Below are 14,887 nucleotides of genomic sequence, written 5' to 3'. Positions count from 1 at the left end.
CCAGGCTCCCCTATCCCTGGGATTCTCCAGGCAAGAACACTGGAGTGGGTTGCCACTTCCTTCTCCAGTGCATGAAAGTGAAACGTGAAAGTCAAGTCGCTCAGTTGTGTCCAACTCTTAGCGACCCCATGGACTGCAGCCCACCAGGCTCCTCCGTCCATGGGATTTTCCAGGCAAGAGTACTGGAGGTGAATCACCCCAAATAAATGAATCTGAGAGAGGCCATGCTATCCATATATCCACACTGAAGACTTGGTTGATGATCAGGGCCAGAACTCACCTCTGCATTAGGGTCAGGAGGTTTTTTGTGTCTCTGCTTTTCCTGTGCTCATCTCCATATATGAGTATTTGAATCATCAGACACTGCAGGCAAGTTGAGAAACATAATAGGTTAAAGAGAATCAGATAGCAAGCACCTTAACTATAAATCAAACTCAGGAGAGCACAAGTGGAACTGAGATGTCACAGGTTTACATTTCAAAAGGTTGAACTTCGTTTCCTCCTGGTTCCCTACTAAGGAGGAAGGAGTCTGAACTGAAGGCTCTGACCCCTCTAAGCTTCTCCCTTCAGCTTTGCTGAAGCTTCCACTACCATCCGTGGCTATGGATAATCAAATAACAGGCCTGAAAACTGACAGCATGCCTATCTAAAACCCAGAGTGGTCTCCACCAGAATTATAGCCGTGGTTTCCATCAGGATTTTCCAAATAGCTGTAACCAAATGGATGGATATAAAAGAAATGGATAGGTAAACCAATGGATAGATATAAACGAAATCAGTGTATGAGTCCCAAATTTGCACTGCACTCTTATGCTACATAACTTTACCCTTAAGCAGTTTTCCATTGTAAACTGCTGATCTCTCTATCCAATCAAGATGGAATTCCAGGCACTGGATTTATCCTCCCAAATGAAACAATCAAAAAAAGAAAAAGTAGACAAAATATATCTGAAACGATCTTCAAGATAGTGAACATCAGGCAACAAAAGATGGTGTTCCTGAGAAAGGGAAAACAAGTGAAGTAAACCCTACGACTTCCCCAGATTACTACTGTGAGAGCCTCTCCAAGCTTTGATGCAGGGAAGTGGAGCTCAGCAAGTGCTCTGAATTAAGGATATGGAGCTCAGACTCTCGGAAGATTCTTAGGGCAGAGTAACAGAGGAGAGACAGCTGGACAGAAAAAGAATATCTGTATCTGCAGGACATCCCCTTCAAATATAGCTGACCCACAGTCTGGGAACCTGCAGGTATAAGTGGGGCTGACTGTACTACACCATTTGGGTTTTTTTTTTTTTTTTTGGTACTACACCATTTTATACTACAGACGTGAGCATCTGCAGACTTTGGTGTTGGAGAAGAGGGCAGGTGGGGAGTCCTAGAACCAATCCCCCACAGACACAGAGTACAACTGTATTCAGGAGAGTACCGATTAACACAGACATGTAAAAACTGCCCAAGGCTTGAGAAAAGAATCATCTGCAGGTCCCAGAGGGAACAGGGCAGTATTTACATACAGCCAGGTACAATGCCCGTTCCCACCAGCCAAACTGGAAAGCCACATCGTCGTGGAGCACTGGGTGGGCTACTCAGAGGTACTGAGGCTTTTGCTTCAGTAATGGGGGATAAATAGCCCTTGACTAAATAAGCCCTTGTCCCATCTAACAAATCTTAAAAGCAAGACCTAAAAGGACCAAACTCTAATGTAACTGAATTTCACAACAAAGTAATTTAACTGAGTTCCAGAACAAAGTTCAAGAATATTTACAGAACACAAAAATATCCAATACTCAACAATGTAAAATACACAACGTCTGGCATCCAAACAAAGATTCAGGTTGAATCCCCATTCCAAGTGGAGGGCAGAGCCTTCATTGCTAGGTAAGATCTAGCTGGGGCTCTCCTTTCACTGATTTTGTGTGGAATATGGTAAGCAAACCCTTACAATGTGGTCTTTTATGATTCAGAAAAGTTATCTTCAATAATTTCTTTAATTACTGTATTATTGTAATATCAATTCAAGTATTGATATTACAGTCTCTTTTCAGAAATACATTAGAATTCTTTGGCTAAAGAGGATTAAAAATACAGATTCTGGACACCAGTCTTAGAATATCTGATTTAATAGTCTAGGGTGGGACTCAGGAATCTGTTTTCTGTTTCGTTTTTATTTTGTTTTACAAATTTGTTTTGTTCTGTTGCAATCCTAGATTTGGGGAATATTGCTCAACAACATTCAGCACGTTAAGATTCTCTTCAATATTTTCAATCCAGATTGAATTGTTTCAAATTTCTTGTTTTCCTGAAATTCCTTAATTCACCCTTAAAAATTTAATTTCATCTCATCTTTTGGCCTCAAACTGTGATGCATTCATTTTAAAGTTTTCTCTTCTTACAGGTTTATGGTCCCATGACAGAGCTGCCAGCCATGTGTTTATCCTTCCCTTGAAGAAGCTGTTGTGACCTTATATGTTCATAGGGTTTTCGTTTTCTCTTAACCTTCCAAATGAAGTCCTCTTTCTTCTGTTACTTACTATTTTAATATGTATTTTCTGATTACATTTAGTTAACCTGAAAGGAGATAAATGTATCCAGTCTTGACATTTGGCAATATACATGTATGGACTGCTTTTGACTTTGCCCTGGAGAAAGGAAAGGCTACCCACTCCAGTATTCTAGCCTGGAGAATTCCATGGACTGTATACTCCATGGGGTCACAAAGAGTCGGACATGACTGAGTGACTTTCACTTTCATGAATATTAGTTGATTTATATTAACTTTTCCTCTGACATTGAACAAATCTGGGTTTTAAGTAGAGACATCACTACCAATCTTACTAAGTCTTAAGCTTGGTCTGTTAGTAAGCTGACTGGTTGAACAACTGTTAGTCACACCTCTTGCCACATCCTACTACTAGGGAATAAACTTCTAGGATACTAGGAATCAGTACTTGAGTAAGGATGGCTGTACAAAGTGTTCCTTGTTCTAACACAACCTCGAGTGCTTCAAGATTCTGCTACTGACATACCAAGATTTCAGGATTAGAGTGTTACTCTTTTAAGACTCTGGTCCAGGCATGGACACAATAAAAGTTTCTGCAGTCATATTCTTCCTCAGCACATCTAACAATGTGGAGAATATTCAAAAGAGAACACTTTACTTTAAAAAAAAAAAGAGAGAGAGAGAAGGAAGAAGGAAGGAAGGCGAGAGAAAAGGAAGCGAAGGGAAAACACACACACACACACACACATACCTCCCCTCACATTGTACTTACAGGCTTGGGAGCAAATGTAACAAAACCAGCCAGTATTTACCTTCCTTAGCAGTTGAACTGCCTTTCTGAGCTCTCCTTTGGCAAAGCAGATCTTGCCCATGTTATAAAATGTTTCAGCCACTTTTTCAGTACAGTCACCATAGGTGATGACCTGAGATCTCAATGAAGCCTTTAGCAGTCTATAAGCCTCCTAGGGGATTAAAAAAAATACATACATACTTTTAATTCGCCTGACAATTCTGAAGAAGCATGCTGGTTGTATTCTTCTCTAGGGAGGCATCCTACCCCACAATGGCACAACCCACAGGATCAGTCAGTCGGTTGTGATATGTCACCTAGGTAATGTTTCCATGAAGAGTTGAAGTTTCAAGCTTATAATTAATAGTAGTTAATTCAGTGGACAATATTATTTCATCTTTATGACTGCCCTACAACAGAGAAATGTTATTACACTCTTTTCTAGATGAAGGAATGGAAACTAATAAAGACAAAGGATCTTGCTTGAGCTCACAGAGCCTACAGTTAGCAGTGTCAAGATTCAAACCAGCCAGTCTGAATTCCATTGCCCTTGCTCTTTTTTTTTTTAAGATTTTTTTTTTAATGGGGACAATTTTAAAGTCTTTATTAAATTTGTTACAATGTTGTTTCTGTTTTATGTTTTGGTTTCTTGGCCACAAGGCACGTGGGATCTTTGCTCCCTGATGAGGGATCAATTTGACACCTTCTGCAATAGAATGAGAAACCACTGGACCACCAGGAAGTCCCAAGCCCTTGCTCTTTTTTTTTTTTTTAATGACTCTTAAAAAAGGTTTTCAAACCTTCAGAAAACCTGAAAGAATAGCAGAATAAATACACAAAATATTTTCACCCAGATTCACCAACTGGCTATCATTTTGCAACGTTTGCTTTATTGCACTCTCTTTAAAAAATTATGTGTGTGTGTGTGTGTGTAACAGACAACATTTTATATAGTCAATACATATATAAATATATACACATATATTTTTGTTGAAAATAAATTGTACTCAATATACTAAGATAAAATAGTGTCAACAATTCCATTTTAAAAGTTTTTCTCCTGTTCTCAAGCCTGAGATGATACTCTCAGCCTGGAAGATGGCAGTTCTGGCTAGTGGATCCTGTTTATTTTTTATCAGTGGCAGATTAAACTTCTATTTGAAAAAAAAAAGTTATTTTTCAAGGGAACATAATTCCTAAATCTTCTGAGTTTCTGTTATGGTCCTCTAGAACAGGCTGAGGGTCTCATCTCAGGCTTGAAGGGTAGAAGAAAAAGCTCCTTTTAAAATGGAATTATCCCTGATGGTCTAGAAGCTAGGATTCCTGGTTTTCATCCAGGCTACCCATGTTCCATTCCTGGGCAGGGAACTAAGATCTCTCTTCAGGACTGCTCACTGCTGTCTCCTGAGGTCAGTTTCTCTGGGGCTTCGGTTTCAGGTGGCACTCGTGGTAAAGAGCCCACCTCCAGTGCAGGAGAGGTAGGAGACTCGGGTCCACTCCCTGGGTCGGGAAGATCCCTGGAGGCAGGCATGGTAGCCCATCCAGTATTCCTGCCTGGAGAATCTCATGGACAGAGGAGCCTGGCGGGCGACAGGCTATAGGGCTGCAAAGGGTCGGACACTGAAGTTGGACTGAAGCAACTTAGCACATATGCACATCCCACAGGAAGTGTGTTGTGAAATTCAGCAAAGTAATTCAACGTATTGAGCACCTACCATGTACCAGTTACTGTTTCAGGCACTGAGGACACAGCAGTGAACAAAACAAAAACCCTTGCCCTCATTGAGCTAATTTCCTAGTAGTAAAGGTGATCTGTCCACAGTCCTGCCTATGGTTTAGATACAGAGCCACCTGGCTGGCACTCAAACGCTTTTGTATCTCTAGGAGATTGGTACATGTGTTTAGAAGCAGAGAGCTGTTAGGCATTGATATTGGTGTCTTATCACAAAGTCATGATGTTCACTGTATCAGAACCTAACTCTTGTTATAAGCTATGAGATTCTGACCAAGTGCCTTCACACCATGGAAACTAAATTAAAATATTAGATACATCTGTGGCTTTGCTAGCTCATATTAATCTTCCGAACCAATAGAAAATGCCAAGGCCATTGTAAAAATAATAAAAAAACACTGCAAATCATCACCATGTTTTTTGCCTCTATGAGTGGCAATTAATAGAACTAAAGAAAATGTCATCATTTATTAAAATGTTCAAATGTGAAATGAAGCTTTTTCTTCATTCCTTGGGAAAACAAAAAAACAAAAAAAACCTTTCCTATTATGTGCCTAGAACCCTACTCTTAAACTGGTTGTCACATGGCCAACAAGATCATGTCAGATCCATACTGTTTCTTCACATGCCTGAGGAAGAATAAAGAGCTGACTTGGTCAGATCAAAGTCACGTGGTATCTCATGACAAATAAAGGTCTTCACTGCCTTCATGCTAAACTCAGTACTAAAGTTCAGCTCCAAAGTTTTTGAGTAACAGTTTAGACTCATGGGACTTCTAAGTAAAAAGGTCAGCGACCAAAAGCTTCTTTTGATGGCTGTAACTCTTTTTTTAATGTGAAAACAAAAGTTTGGTCAATAAGGAGCTGAAGACCAGAAACTGAGAAGGAAATAATATATCAAGAGTGAAAACAAAAAAACTTAGTTATATCTAATGATGAAAGCCCATTTTGACTTAAAATATGAAATTTACAGGACTAGAGATTATATGTGTCCTGGATTTGAAGGGGCTCATATTTCAAGATACAGGAAAAATACTTTAAAAAAAAAAAAGAAACCTAATATTGCAACAGGCACCAGCCCTATTTTTTTCCTGGCTAATACTGCAAGCTGCACCAGCCCTATTTTTATTCCTGGCATTACCCAAGCCTCCTCTGAGCTTCCATTTCTGAATGTTGCTGCTCAATCGCTCTGTCATGTCTGACTCTTTGAGACCCCATGAACTGCAGCATGCCAGGGTTCCCTATCCTTCAACATCTCCTGGAGTTTGCTCAAACTCACGTCCATTAAGTCGGTGATGCCATGCAACCATCTTGTCCTCTGTTATCTCCTCCGCCTACTGCCTTCAAGCTTTCCAGCATCAAGGTCTTTTCTAATGTCAGTTCTTCACATCAGGTAGCCAAAGTAATGGAGCTTCAGCTTCAGCATCAGTCCTTCCAGTGAATATTCAGGACTGATTTCCTTTAGGACTGACTGGTTGGATCTCTTTGCAGTCCAAGGGACTCTCAAGAGTCTTCTTCTATACCACAGTTCAAAAGCATCAACTCTTCAGCACTCAGCTTTCCTTATGGTCCAACTCTCACATCCATACATGACTACTGGAAAAACCATAGCTTTGACCTGACAGACCTTTGTTGGCAAAGTAATGTCTCTGCTTTTTAATAAACTGTCTAGATTGGTCATAGCTTTTCTTCCAAGAAGCAAGTGTCTTTTAAATTCATGGCTGCAGTCACCATCTGCAGTGATTTTGGAGCCCAAGAAAATAAAGTCTGTCACTGTTTCCATTATTTGCCCATCTATTTGCCATGAAATGATGGGATGGGGTGCCATAATCTTAGTTTTGTGAATGTTGAGTTTTAAGCCAGCTTTTTCACTCTCCTCTTTCACTTTCATCAAGAGGCTCTTTAGTTCCTCTTCACTTCTATAAGGATGGTGTCAGTTGCATATCTGAGGTTATTGATGTTTCTCCTGGCAATCTTGATTCCAGCTTGTGTTTCATCCAGCCTAGCATTTCACATGATGTACTCTGTATATAAGTTAAATAAGCAGAGTGACAATCTACAGCTCTGACATACTCCTTTCCCAATTTGGAACCAGTCTGTTCTTCCATGTCCAGTTCTAATGGCTGCTTCTTGACCTGCATACAATTTTATCAGGAGGCAGGTAAGGTGGTCTGATATTCTCATCTCTTGAAGAATTTCTACAGTTTGTTGTGTATCAAAGGCTTTAGCGTAGTCAGGGAAGCAGAAGTAGATGTTTTTCTGGAATTCTCTTCCTTTTTCTATGATCCAACAGATGTTGGCAATTTGATCTCTGGTTCCTCTGCCTTTTCTAAATCCAGCTTGAACATCTGGAAGTTCTCAGTTCATGTACTGTTGAAGCATCGCTTTGAGAATTTTGAGCATTACGTTGCTAGAGTGCGGGCTTCCCTAGTGGCTCAGACGGTAAAGCGTCTGCCTGCAAAGGGGGAGACCTGGGTTCAGTCCCTGGGTCGGGAAGATCCCCTGGAGAAGGAAATGGCAACCCAATTCAGTACTCTTGCCTGGAAAATTCCATGGAGTGAGGAGCCTGGTAGGCTACAGTCCATGGGGTCACAAAGAGTTGGACATGACTGAGTGACTTCACTTCACTTTCACTTTGTTAGCATGTGAAATGAGTGCAATTGTGCAGTAGTTTGACCATTCGTTGGCATTGCCTTTCTTTGAGATTGGAATGAAAACTGACCTCTTTCAGTCCTGTGGCCACTGCTGAGTCTTCCAAATTTGCTGGCATATTGGGTGCCAAAAGCATCATCTTTTAGGATTTGAAATAGTTCAGCTGGAATTCCATTACCTCCACTAGCTTTGTTTGTAGTGATGCCGCCTAAAGCCCACTTGATTTTGCACTCCAGGATATCTGGCTCTAGGTGAGTGATCACACCATCATGCTTATCTGGGTCAATAAGATCTTTTTTGTATAGTTTTTCTGAGTATTCTTGCCACCTCTTCTTAATATCTTCGGCTTCTGTTAGGTCCATACTATTTCTGTACTTTATTGTGCCCATCTTTGCATGAAATATTCCCTTGGTATCTTCTAATTTTCTTGAAGAGAGCTCTAGTCTTTCCCATTCTATTGTTTTCCTCTATTTCTTTGTGTTGTTCACTTAGGAAGGCTTTCTTATCTCTCCTTTCTATTCTTTGGAACTCTGCATTCATATGGGTATATCTTTCCTTTTCTCCTTTGCCTTTCACTTCTTTTCTCAGCAACCTTTAAGGCCTCCTCAGATAGCCATTATGCCTTTTTGCATTTCTTTTTCTTGGGGATGGTTTTGATCACCAACAAACATTCGTACAATGTTATGAACTTCCATCCATAGTTCTTCAGACACTGTGTCTATCAGATCTAATCCCTTGAATCTATTTGTCACTTCCACTGTATAATCACAAGGGATTTGATTTAGGTCATACCTGAATGGCCTAGTAGTTTTCCCTAGAAGTGAAAGTCACTCAGTCGTGTCTGACTCTTTGTAACCCCATGGACTAAACAATCCATGGAATTCTCCAGGCCATAATACTAGAGTAGGTTGCCATGCCCTTCTCCAGGGGATCTTCCCAACCCAGGGAGCGAATGCAGGTCTCCAGATTGCAGGTGGATTCTTTACCAGCTGAGCCACCAGAGAAGCCCAGTGGTTTTCCCTACTTTCTTCAATTTAAGTCTGAATTGTGCAATAAGGAGTCATGATCTGAGCCACAGTCAGCTCCCGATCTTGTTTTTGCTGACTGTATAGAGCTTCTCCATCTTTGGCTGCAAAGAATATTATCAATCTGATTGGGTATTGACCATCTGGTGATGTCCAGTGTTGTTGGAATAGGGCATAGATTTGGATTACTGTGATATTGAATGGTTTGCCTTGGAAACAGAGATCATTCTGTCATTTTTGAGACTGCACCTAAGTACTGCATTTTGGACTCTTTTGTTGACTATGAAGGCTACTCCATTTCTTCCAAATGGATTCTTGCCCACAGTAGTAGATATAATGGTTATCTGAATTAAATTCATCCGTTCTGGTCCATTTTAGTTCACTGAGTCCTAAAACGTCAATGTTCACTCTTGCCATCTCCTGTTTGACCACTTCCAATTTACCTTGATTCGTGGATCTAACATTCCAGGTTCCTATGCAATATTGTTCTTTACAGCATTGGACTTTCTGAATTATGAAAAAGGCTGCCTCAATCTAACAAACAATCTAGCAATTACATTTGTGAGTTGATAATATTTACCCGCTTTTCCCCATTTTGAACAAGCCATTTGCAAAATTCTTCAACAGTTGTCAGTGTTTCATAATCCTCTGGGCCCAGTGTTGTTTGATATGCAGTGATGCTTTTCATAAAATACAGCCCAACAGCATCTGCATAAAAGGGAAACAGTTATTTAAGGCAATATGCTAACCTTTACAAGTGTCTAATTTCAACTTTGGCTCAATCAATTAGACATTTTCATGCTTAAAGCCCATAGCTGTCCTCTTTCCAGGACTCATAAAAGCTTCAAACAGTCTGAGATATCATTTGATGGCATCAGATGAAGTTCTAATTTTATTTTTTTGATGAAATGCATGGATTTTCTGTATGAAAAGAAAGCTTATGTCTGAACAGTCTTATTCTAAGACCTAAAATAACCACAAATTAAACTCTCCTGTGCAATGGAAGACTATATTTTTAGTTAAAGTCTTACAGAGATTGCTGTTTATTGGGGTTCCTGTTGAGTGTATGTGTGTGGAGAGAGTGAGTTTTGATTTTAAAAGAATTTTAAATTTACAGTTATTGTTTAAAAATTTACTTCCAATGGCGTCTTTTATTCCAAACATAATAGATATTTTTGTAATCAATCTAGAAAATACAGAGAAGCAAAAAGAAAATAAAAATTATCTCCATACACATCACTTGGGAACAGGCACTAACATTTTTTAGCCACTGTATTAAGGTGTAAGCTGTACAACACACATTCACCCACTGTAATTATACAGTCTGTAATAGTTATGTAACCATGATACAGGATGTGATCACACAATAGGTAGTCTTCTCAAGCTGATTCCTTCATGTAGCATGCTGTTTTGAGGTTCATCCATGTTGTAGCATGAATTAGTACTTCACTCCTTTTTCTAAATGAGTGTTTTTCTATCCTATGGATATATGACATTTTGTTTACACATTCACAAGCTGACAAATATTTGTGTATGTGAATATAGTCTACTGTATTTCTCCCCATACTTATCAGTTCCAATTCCATTCCTTTCTGTGGATGACTTACCATCTGCTGTCATTTTCTTTCAGCCTGAGGGTTTCCTTTAGTGTTTCTTTTAGGGCAAGGCTGCTACCAATAAATCCTGATTTTGTTTATCCAGAGATGTCTTTATCTCACCTTCATTTCTGAAGAAGAGTTTTGTGGGATGTACAATTCTTGGCTGAATTTTACTGCAGTATTTTCCACTGCCTTCTAGCCTTAATTTATCTGATGAAAAATCAACCATTAATCATATTACTGTTCTCCTGTAAAGAGTTGTTTTTCCATTGCTGCTTTTAAGATTTTCTCTTTGTCATTCAACAAATTTGACTACATGTGCAACTGTGGTTTTATTTGTGCTTACCTTACTTGGCATTGAGATTTTCAGATCTGTGGGTAACATTTTTATCAAACTTGGGAACTTCGGGGCCATGATTTCTTTAGATCATTTTCTGCCTTGTTCTTTCTCCTCTCCTTATGGAGCTCCCATTACATGAGTGTGTGTACCCCTGCTGTGGTCGCACAGATATCTGATGCTCTTATTTCTCTTCAGTATCTCCTATTGCTATTCTTTTGATTGGATCATCTCTAGTGACCTGCTTTTGAGCTATCTCTATCTTTTCTGCTATCTCAAAGCTAATGTTGAGACCCTTAACACATTTTTTATTGTTACTATATCTTAAAATTCCAGAAATTCCATTTTAGCTAGTTTTTTTTAAAGCAGTTTATATTTATCTATAAAAATATAAAGATTTCATATTTACTACTTTTCATAATATTTTCTTTTAATTCTTTGAACTGTTTCCTTTAATTCTTTCAACATATTTATGATAGCTGCTTTGAAGTCTTTGCTAAATCCAATATATAGCCTACTTAGGAGTCAATTTCTATTGACTGCTCTTTTTCTGAGTCATGGGCTTCTGCCTCTCTGTATCCTTTTTTTGTTGTTGATAACTCTACACTTTAGATAATCATAGGAGTAATCACAGATTCTGATACATCTTTGTGGGGTTCTGTTTATTAGGTAAACTATACAACCTGTCTCCCCCATAGTGTTGGGAGGCTAATGTCTTTGCTCTGGTGTTATCTGTGTGTGCTTGGTTTTTATTTTTGATTAATAAACCTTTTAGAGCAGTTTTACATTCACAGAAAAATTAAGTGGAAGATAAGAGATTTCCAGTATAATTTTGTCTCCAAATAAACACTTATGATGGTTAATTTTATGTGTCAACTTGACTGGGCTAAGGGATCCCAGATAAGCTGGTAAATAATAATTTCTAGTGTGTCTGTGAAGGTATTTCTAGAAGACACTAGCATCGAAATCAGTATACTGAGTAAAGAGCTTCCCTTATTAACATGGGCTTCCCTGGTAGCTCAGCTGCTAAAGTATCCACCTGCAATACAGGAGACTCCAGTTTGACTCCTGAGTCGGGAAGATCTGCTGGAGAAGGGATAGGCTACCCACTCCAGTGTTCTCAGGCTTACCTGGTGGCTCAGCTAGTAAACAATCCACCTGCAATGAGGGAGATCTAGGTTTGATCCAAGGGTTGGGAAGATCCCCTTGAGAAGGGAATGGCTACCCATTCCAGTATTCTGGCCTGGAGAATTCCATCAACTATACAGTCCATGGGGTCACATAGAGTTGGACATGACTGAGCGACTTTCACTTTCACTTATCAACATAGACAAGAATTATCAAATCTATTGTTCAGTTTAGTTCAGTCGCTTAGTCATGTCCGACTCCTTGCGACCCCATGAACCACAGTACGCCAGGCCTCCCTGTCCATCACCAACTCCCAGAGTCCACCCAAACCCATGTCAATTGTGTCGGGGATGCCATCCAGCCATCTCATCCTCTGTCATCCCCTTTTCCTCCTGCCCTCAATCTTTCCCAGCATCAGGGTTTTTCCAAATGAGTCAGCTCTCTGCATCAGGTGGCCAAAGTATTGGAGTTTCAGCTTCAACATCAGTCCCTCCAATGAAAACTCAGGACTGATCTCCTTTAGGATGGACAGGTTGGATCTCCTTGCAGTCCAAGGGACTCTCAAGAGTCTTTTCCAACACCACAGTTCAAAAGCATCAATTCTTCAGTGCTCAGCTTTCTTTGTAGTCCAACTCTCACATCCATACATGACTACTGGAAAAACCATAGCCTTGACTAGATGGACCTTTGTTGGCAAAGTAATGTCTCTGCTTTTCAATATGCTGTCTATGTTGGTCATAACTTTCCTTCCAAGGAGTAAGCATCTTTTAATTTCATGGCTGCAATCACCATCTGCAGTGGTTTTGGAGCCCAGAAAAATAAAGTCAGCCACTGTTTCCACTGTTTTGCCACCTATTTGCCATGAAGTGATGCAACCAGATGTCATGATCTTAGTTTTCTGAATGTTGAGCTTTAAGCCACCCTTTTCACTCTCCTCTTTCACTTTCATCAAGATGCTCCTTATTTCTTCACTTTCTGCCATAAGGGTAGTGTCATCTGCATATCTGAGGTTATTGATATTTCTCCCAGCAATCTTGATTCCAGCTTGTGCTTCTTCCAGCCCAGCGTTTCTCATGATGTACTCTGAATATAAGTTAAATAAGCAGGGTGACAATATACATCCTTGACATACTCCTTTTCCTATTTGGAACCAGTCTTTTGTTCCATGTCCAGTTCTAACTGTTGCTTCCTGACCTGTATACAGGTTTCTCAAGAGGCAAGTCAGGTGGTCTGGTATTCCCATCTCTTTCAGAATTTTCCACTGTTTATTGTGATCCACACAGTCAAAGACTTTGGCATAGTCAATAAGGCAGAAATAAATGTTTTTCTGGAACTCTCTTGCTTTTTTGATGACCCAGCAGATGTTGGCAACTTGATCTCTGGTTCTTCTGCCTTTTCTAAAACTAGCTTGATACCTCACGCCCAAGGTAAGAGGTAGGCACTGAGAGAGGGCATCAGAAGGCAGACAGACTGAAACCACAATCACAGACAACTAGCCAATCTGATCACGTGGACCACAGCCTTGTCTAGCTCAGTGAAACTAAGGCATGCTGTGTGGGGCCACCCAAGACGGACAGGTCATGGTGGAGAGGTCTGACAGAATGTGGTCCACTAGAGAAGGGAATGGCAAACCACTTCATTATTCTTGCCTCGAGAACCCCATGAACAGTATGAAAAGGCAAAAATATAGGACATTGAGAGATGAACTCCCCAGGTCAGTAGCTGCCCAATATGCTATTGGAGATCAGTGGAGAAATAACTCCAGAAAGAATGAAGGGATGGAGCCAAAGCAAAAACAACACCCAGTTGTGGATGGGACTGGTGATAGAAGCAAGGTCCAATGCTGTAAAGAGCAATATTGCATAGGAACCTGGAATGTTAGGTCCATGAATCAAGGCAAATTGGAAATGGTCAAACAGGAGATGGCAAGAGTGAACACTGACATTCTAGGAATCAGCGAACTAAGGTGGACTGGAATGGGTGAATTAACTCAGATGACCATTATATCTACTACTGTGGGCAGGAATACCTTAGAAGAAATGGAGCAGCCATCATAGTCAACAAAAGAGTGAAATGCAGTACTTGGATGCAATCTCAAAAATGACAGAATGATCTCTGTTCATTTCCAAGGCAAACCATTCAATATCATGGTAATCAAATCTATTGAGGGTCTGAATAGAATCAAAAAGGGCAAAGGAAGGGTGACTCTCACTTTCTTTTCTTGAACTGTGAAATCCATCTACTCCAGCCCTTTGAACCTTTGGATTCCAAGACCTACATCAGAGGTCCCCACATCCCCCAGTTCTCAGGTCTTTGTCCTCATATTTGGATTTACACCATTAGCTTCCCTGGTTCTCAGGCCTTCAAACTCGGACTAAATTATGCCATCAGCTTTCCCAGCTCTTCAGCTTATACATGGCAGATGGTGGTACTTCTCATCCTCCATAACTACATATGAGCCAATTTCTAGAATAAAGCTCCTCTTATATATCTCTGTCTGGAGAACCTGACTAATATAGATTTTGGTGCCAGGAGTGGGCTCAATAACATGGACTCCACTCACCAAGGACAACTTGGTCACGGCCACTGCTGAGTGCCCAGGATACGATGTGCATACATGGTCAGTCACGTCTGACTCTTTGCAACTCCGTGGACTGTAGCAAGCCAGGCTCCTCTGTCCATGAAACTTTCCAGGCAAGAATACTGGAGTGGGTTGTCATTTCCTTCTCCAGGGGATCTTCCTGACCCAGGGATCAAAGCCGCATCTCGTGTGTCTCCTGCACTGGCGAGTGGATTCTTTACCACTGCGCCACCTGGAACCAATACTGAATTCCCAATATAGCACCATTCCCCAGGTGACCAGTCATTTATTTGGTAGCAGGTTGGTTACTCTGAACTACTGCCATCATGGAAGGGCCAGTGTATATCTTTCCTGGAACAGATACTTACTCTGGATGCAGATTTGCATTTCCTGCATGCAATGCTTCTGCCAAAACTACCATCTGGGGACTTAGAGAATGCCTTATCCACCATCATGATATTCAACACAATATTGCTTCATATCAAGGAAATCACTTCACAGCAAAGGAAGTATGACAAGAGACCCAGGCTCGTGGAAATCACCAC

At 40.4% G+C, this 14,887-nt stretch overlaps 1 protein-coding gene across 2 annotated transcripts in view; it reads right to left on the bottom strand.

The window, feature by feature from the left end:
- The window catches only part of TTC23L (tetratricopeptide repeat domain 23 like), a 66,576-nt gene that overhangs the window by 13,401 nt on the left and 38,288 nt on the right, over positions 1 to 14,887 (bottom strand). For both annotated transcript variants that reach the window (XM_040262307.1, XM_040262306.1), the window contains 3 exons: positions 9,279 to 9,406; positions 3,313 to 3,462; positions 281 to 363 (listed from right to left, as the gene is read on the bottom strand). In XM_040262307.1, the coding sequence (XP_040118241.1) occupies positions 281 to 363; positions 3,313 to 3,462; positions 9,279 to 9,406 (361 nt within the window). The remainder of the gene's footprint in view (positions 1 to 280; positions 364 to 3,312; positions 3,463 to 9,278; positions 9,407 to 14,887) is intronic.

This window comes from Oryx dammah, unplaced genomic scaffold (genome assembly GCF_014754425.2).
Source record: "Oryx dammah isolate SB20612 unplaced genomic scaffold, SCBI_Odam_1.1 HiC_scaffold_20, whole genome shotgun sequence".
Classification (NCBI taxonomy): Eukaryota; Metazoa; Chordata; class Mammalia; order Artiodactyla; family Bovidae; genus Oryx; species Oryx dammah.
The sequence above is the reverse complement of the archived record's forward strand: the minus strand, read 5'-3'. Positions and strand labels throughout refer to the sequence as shown.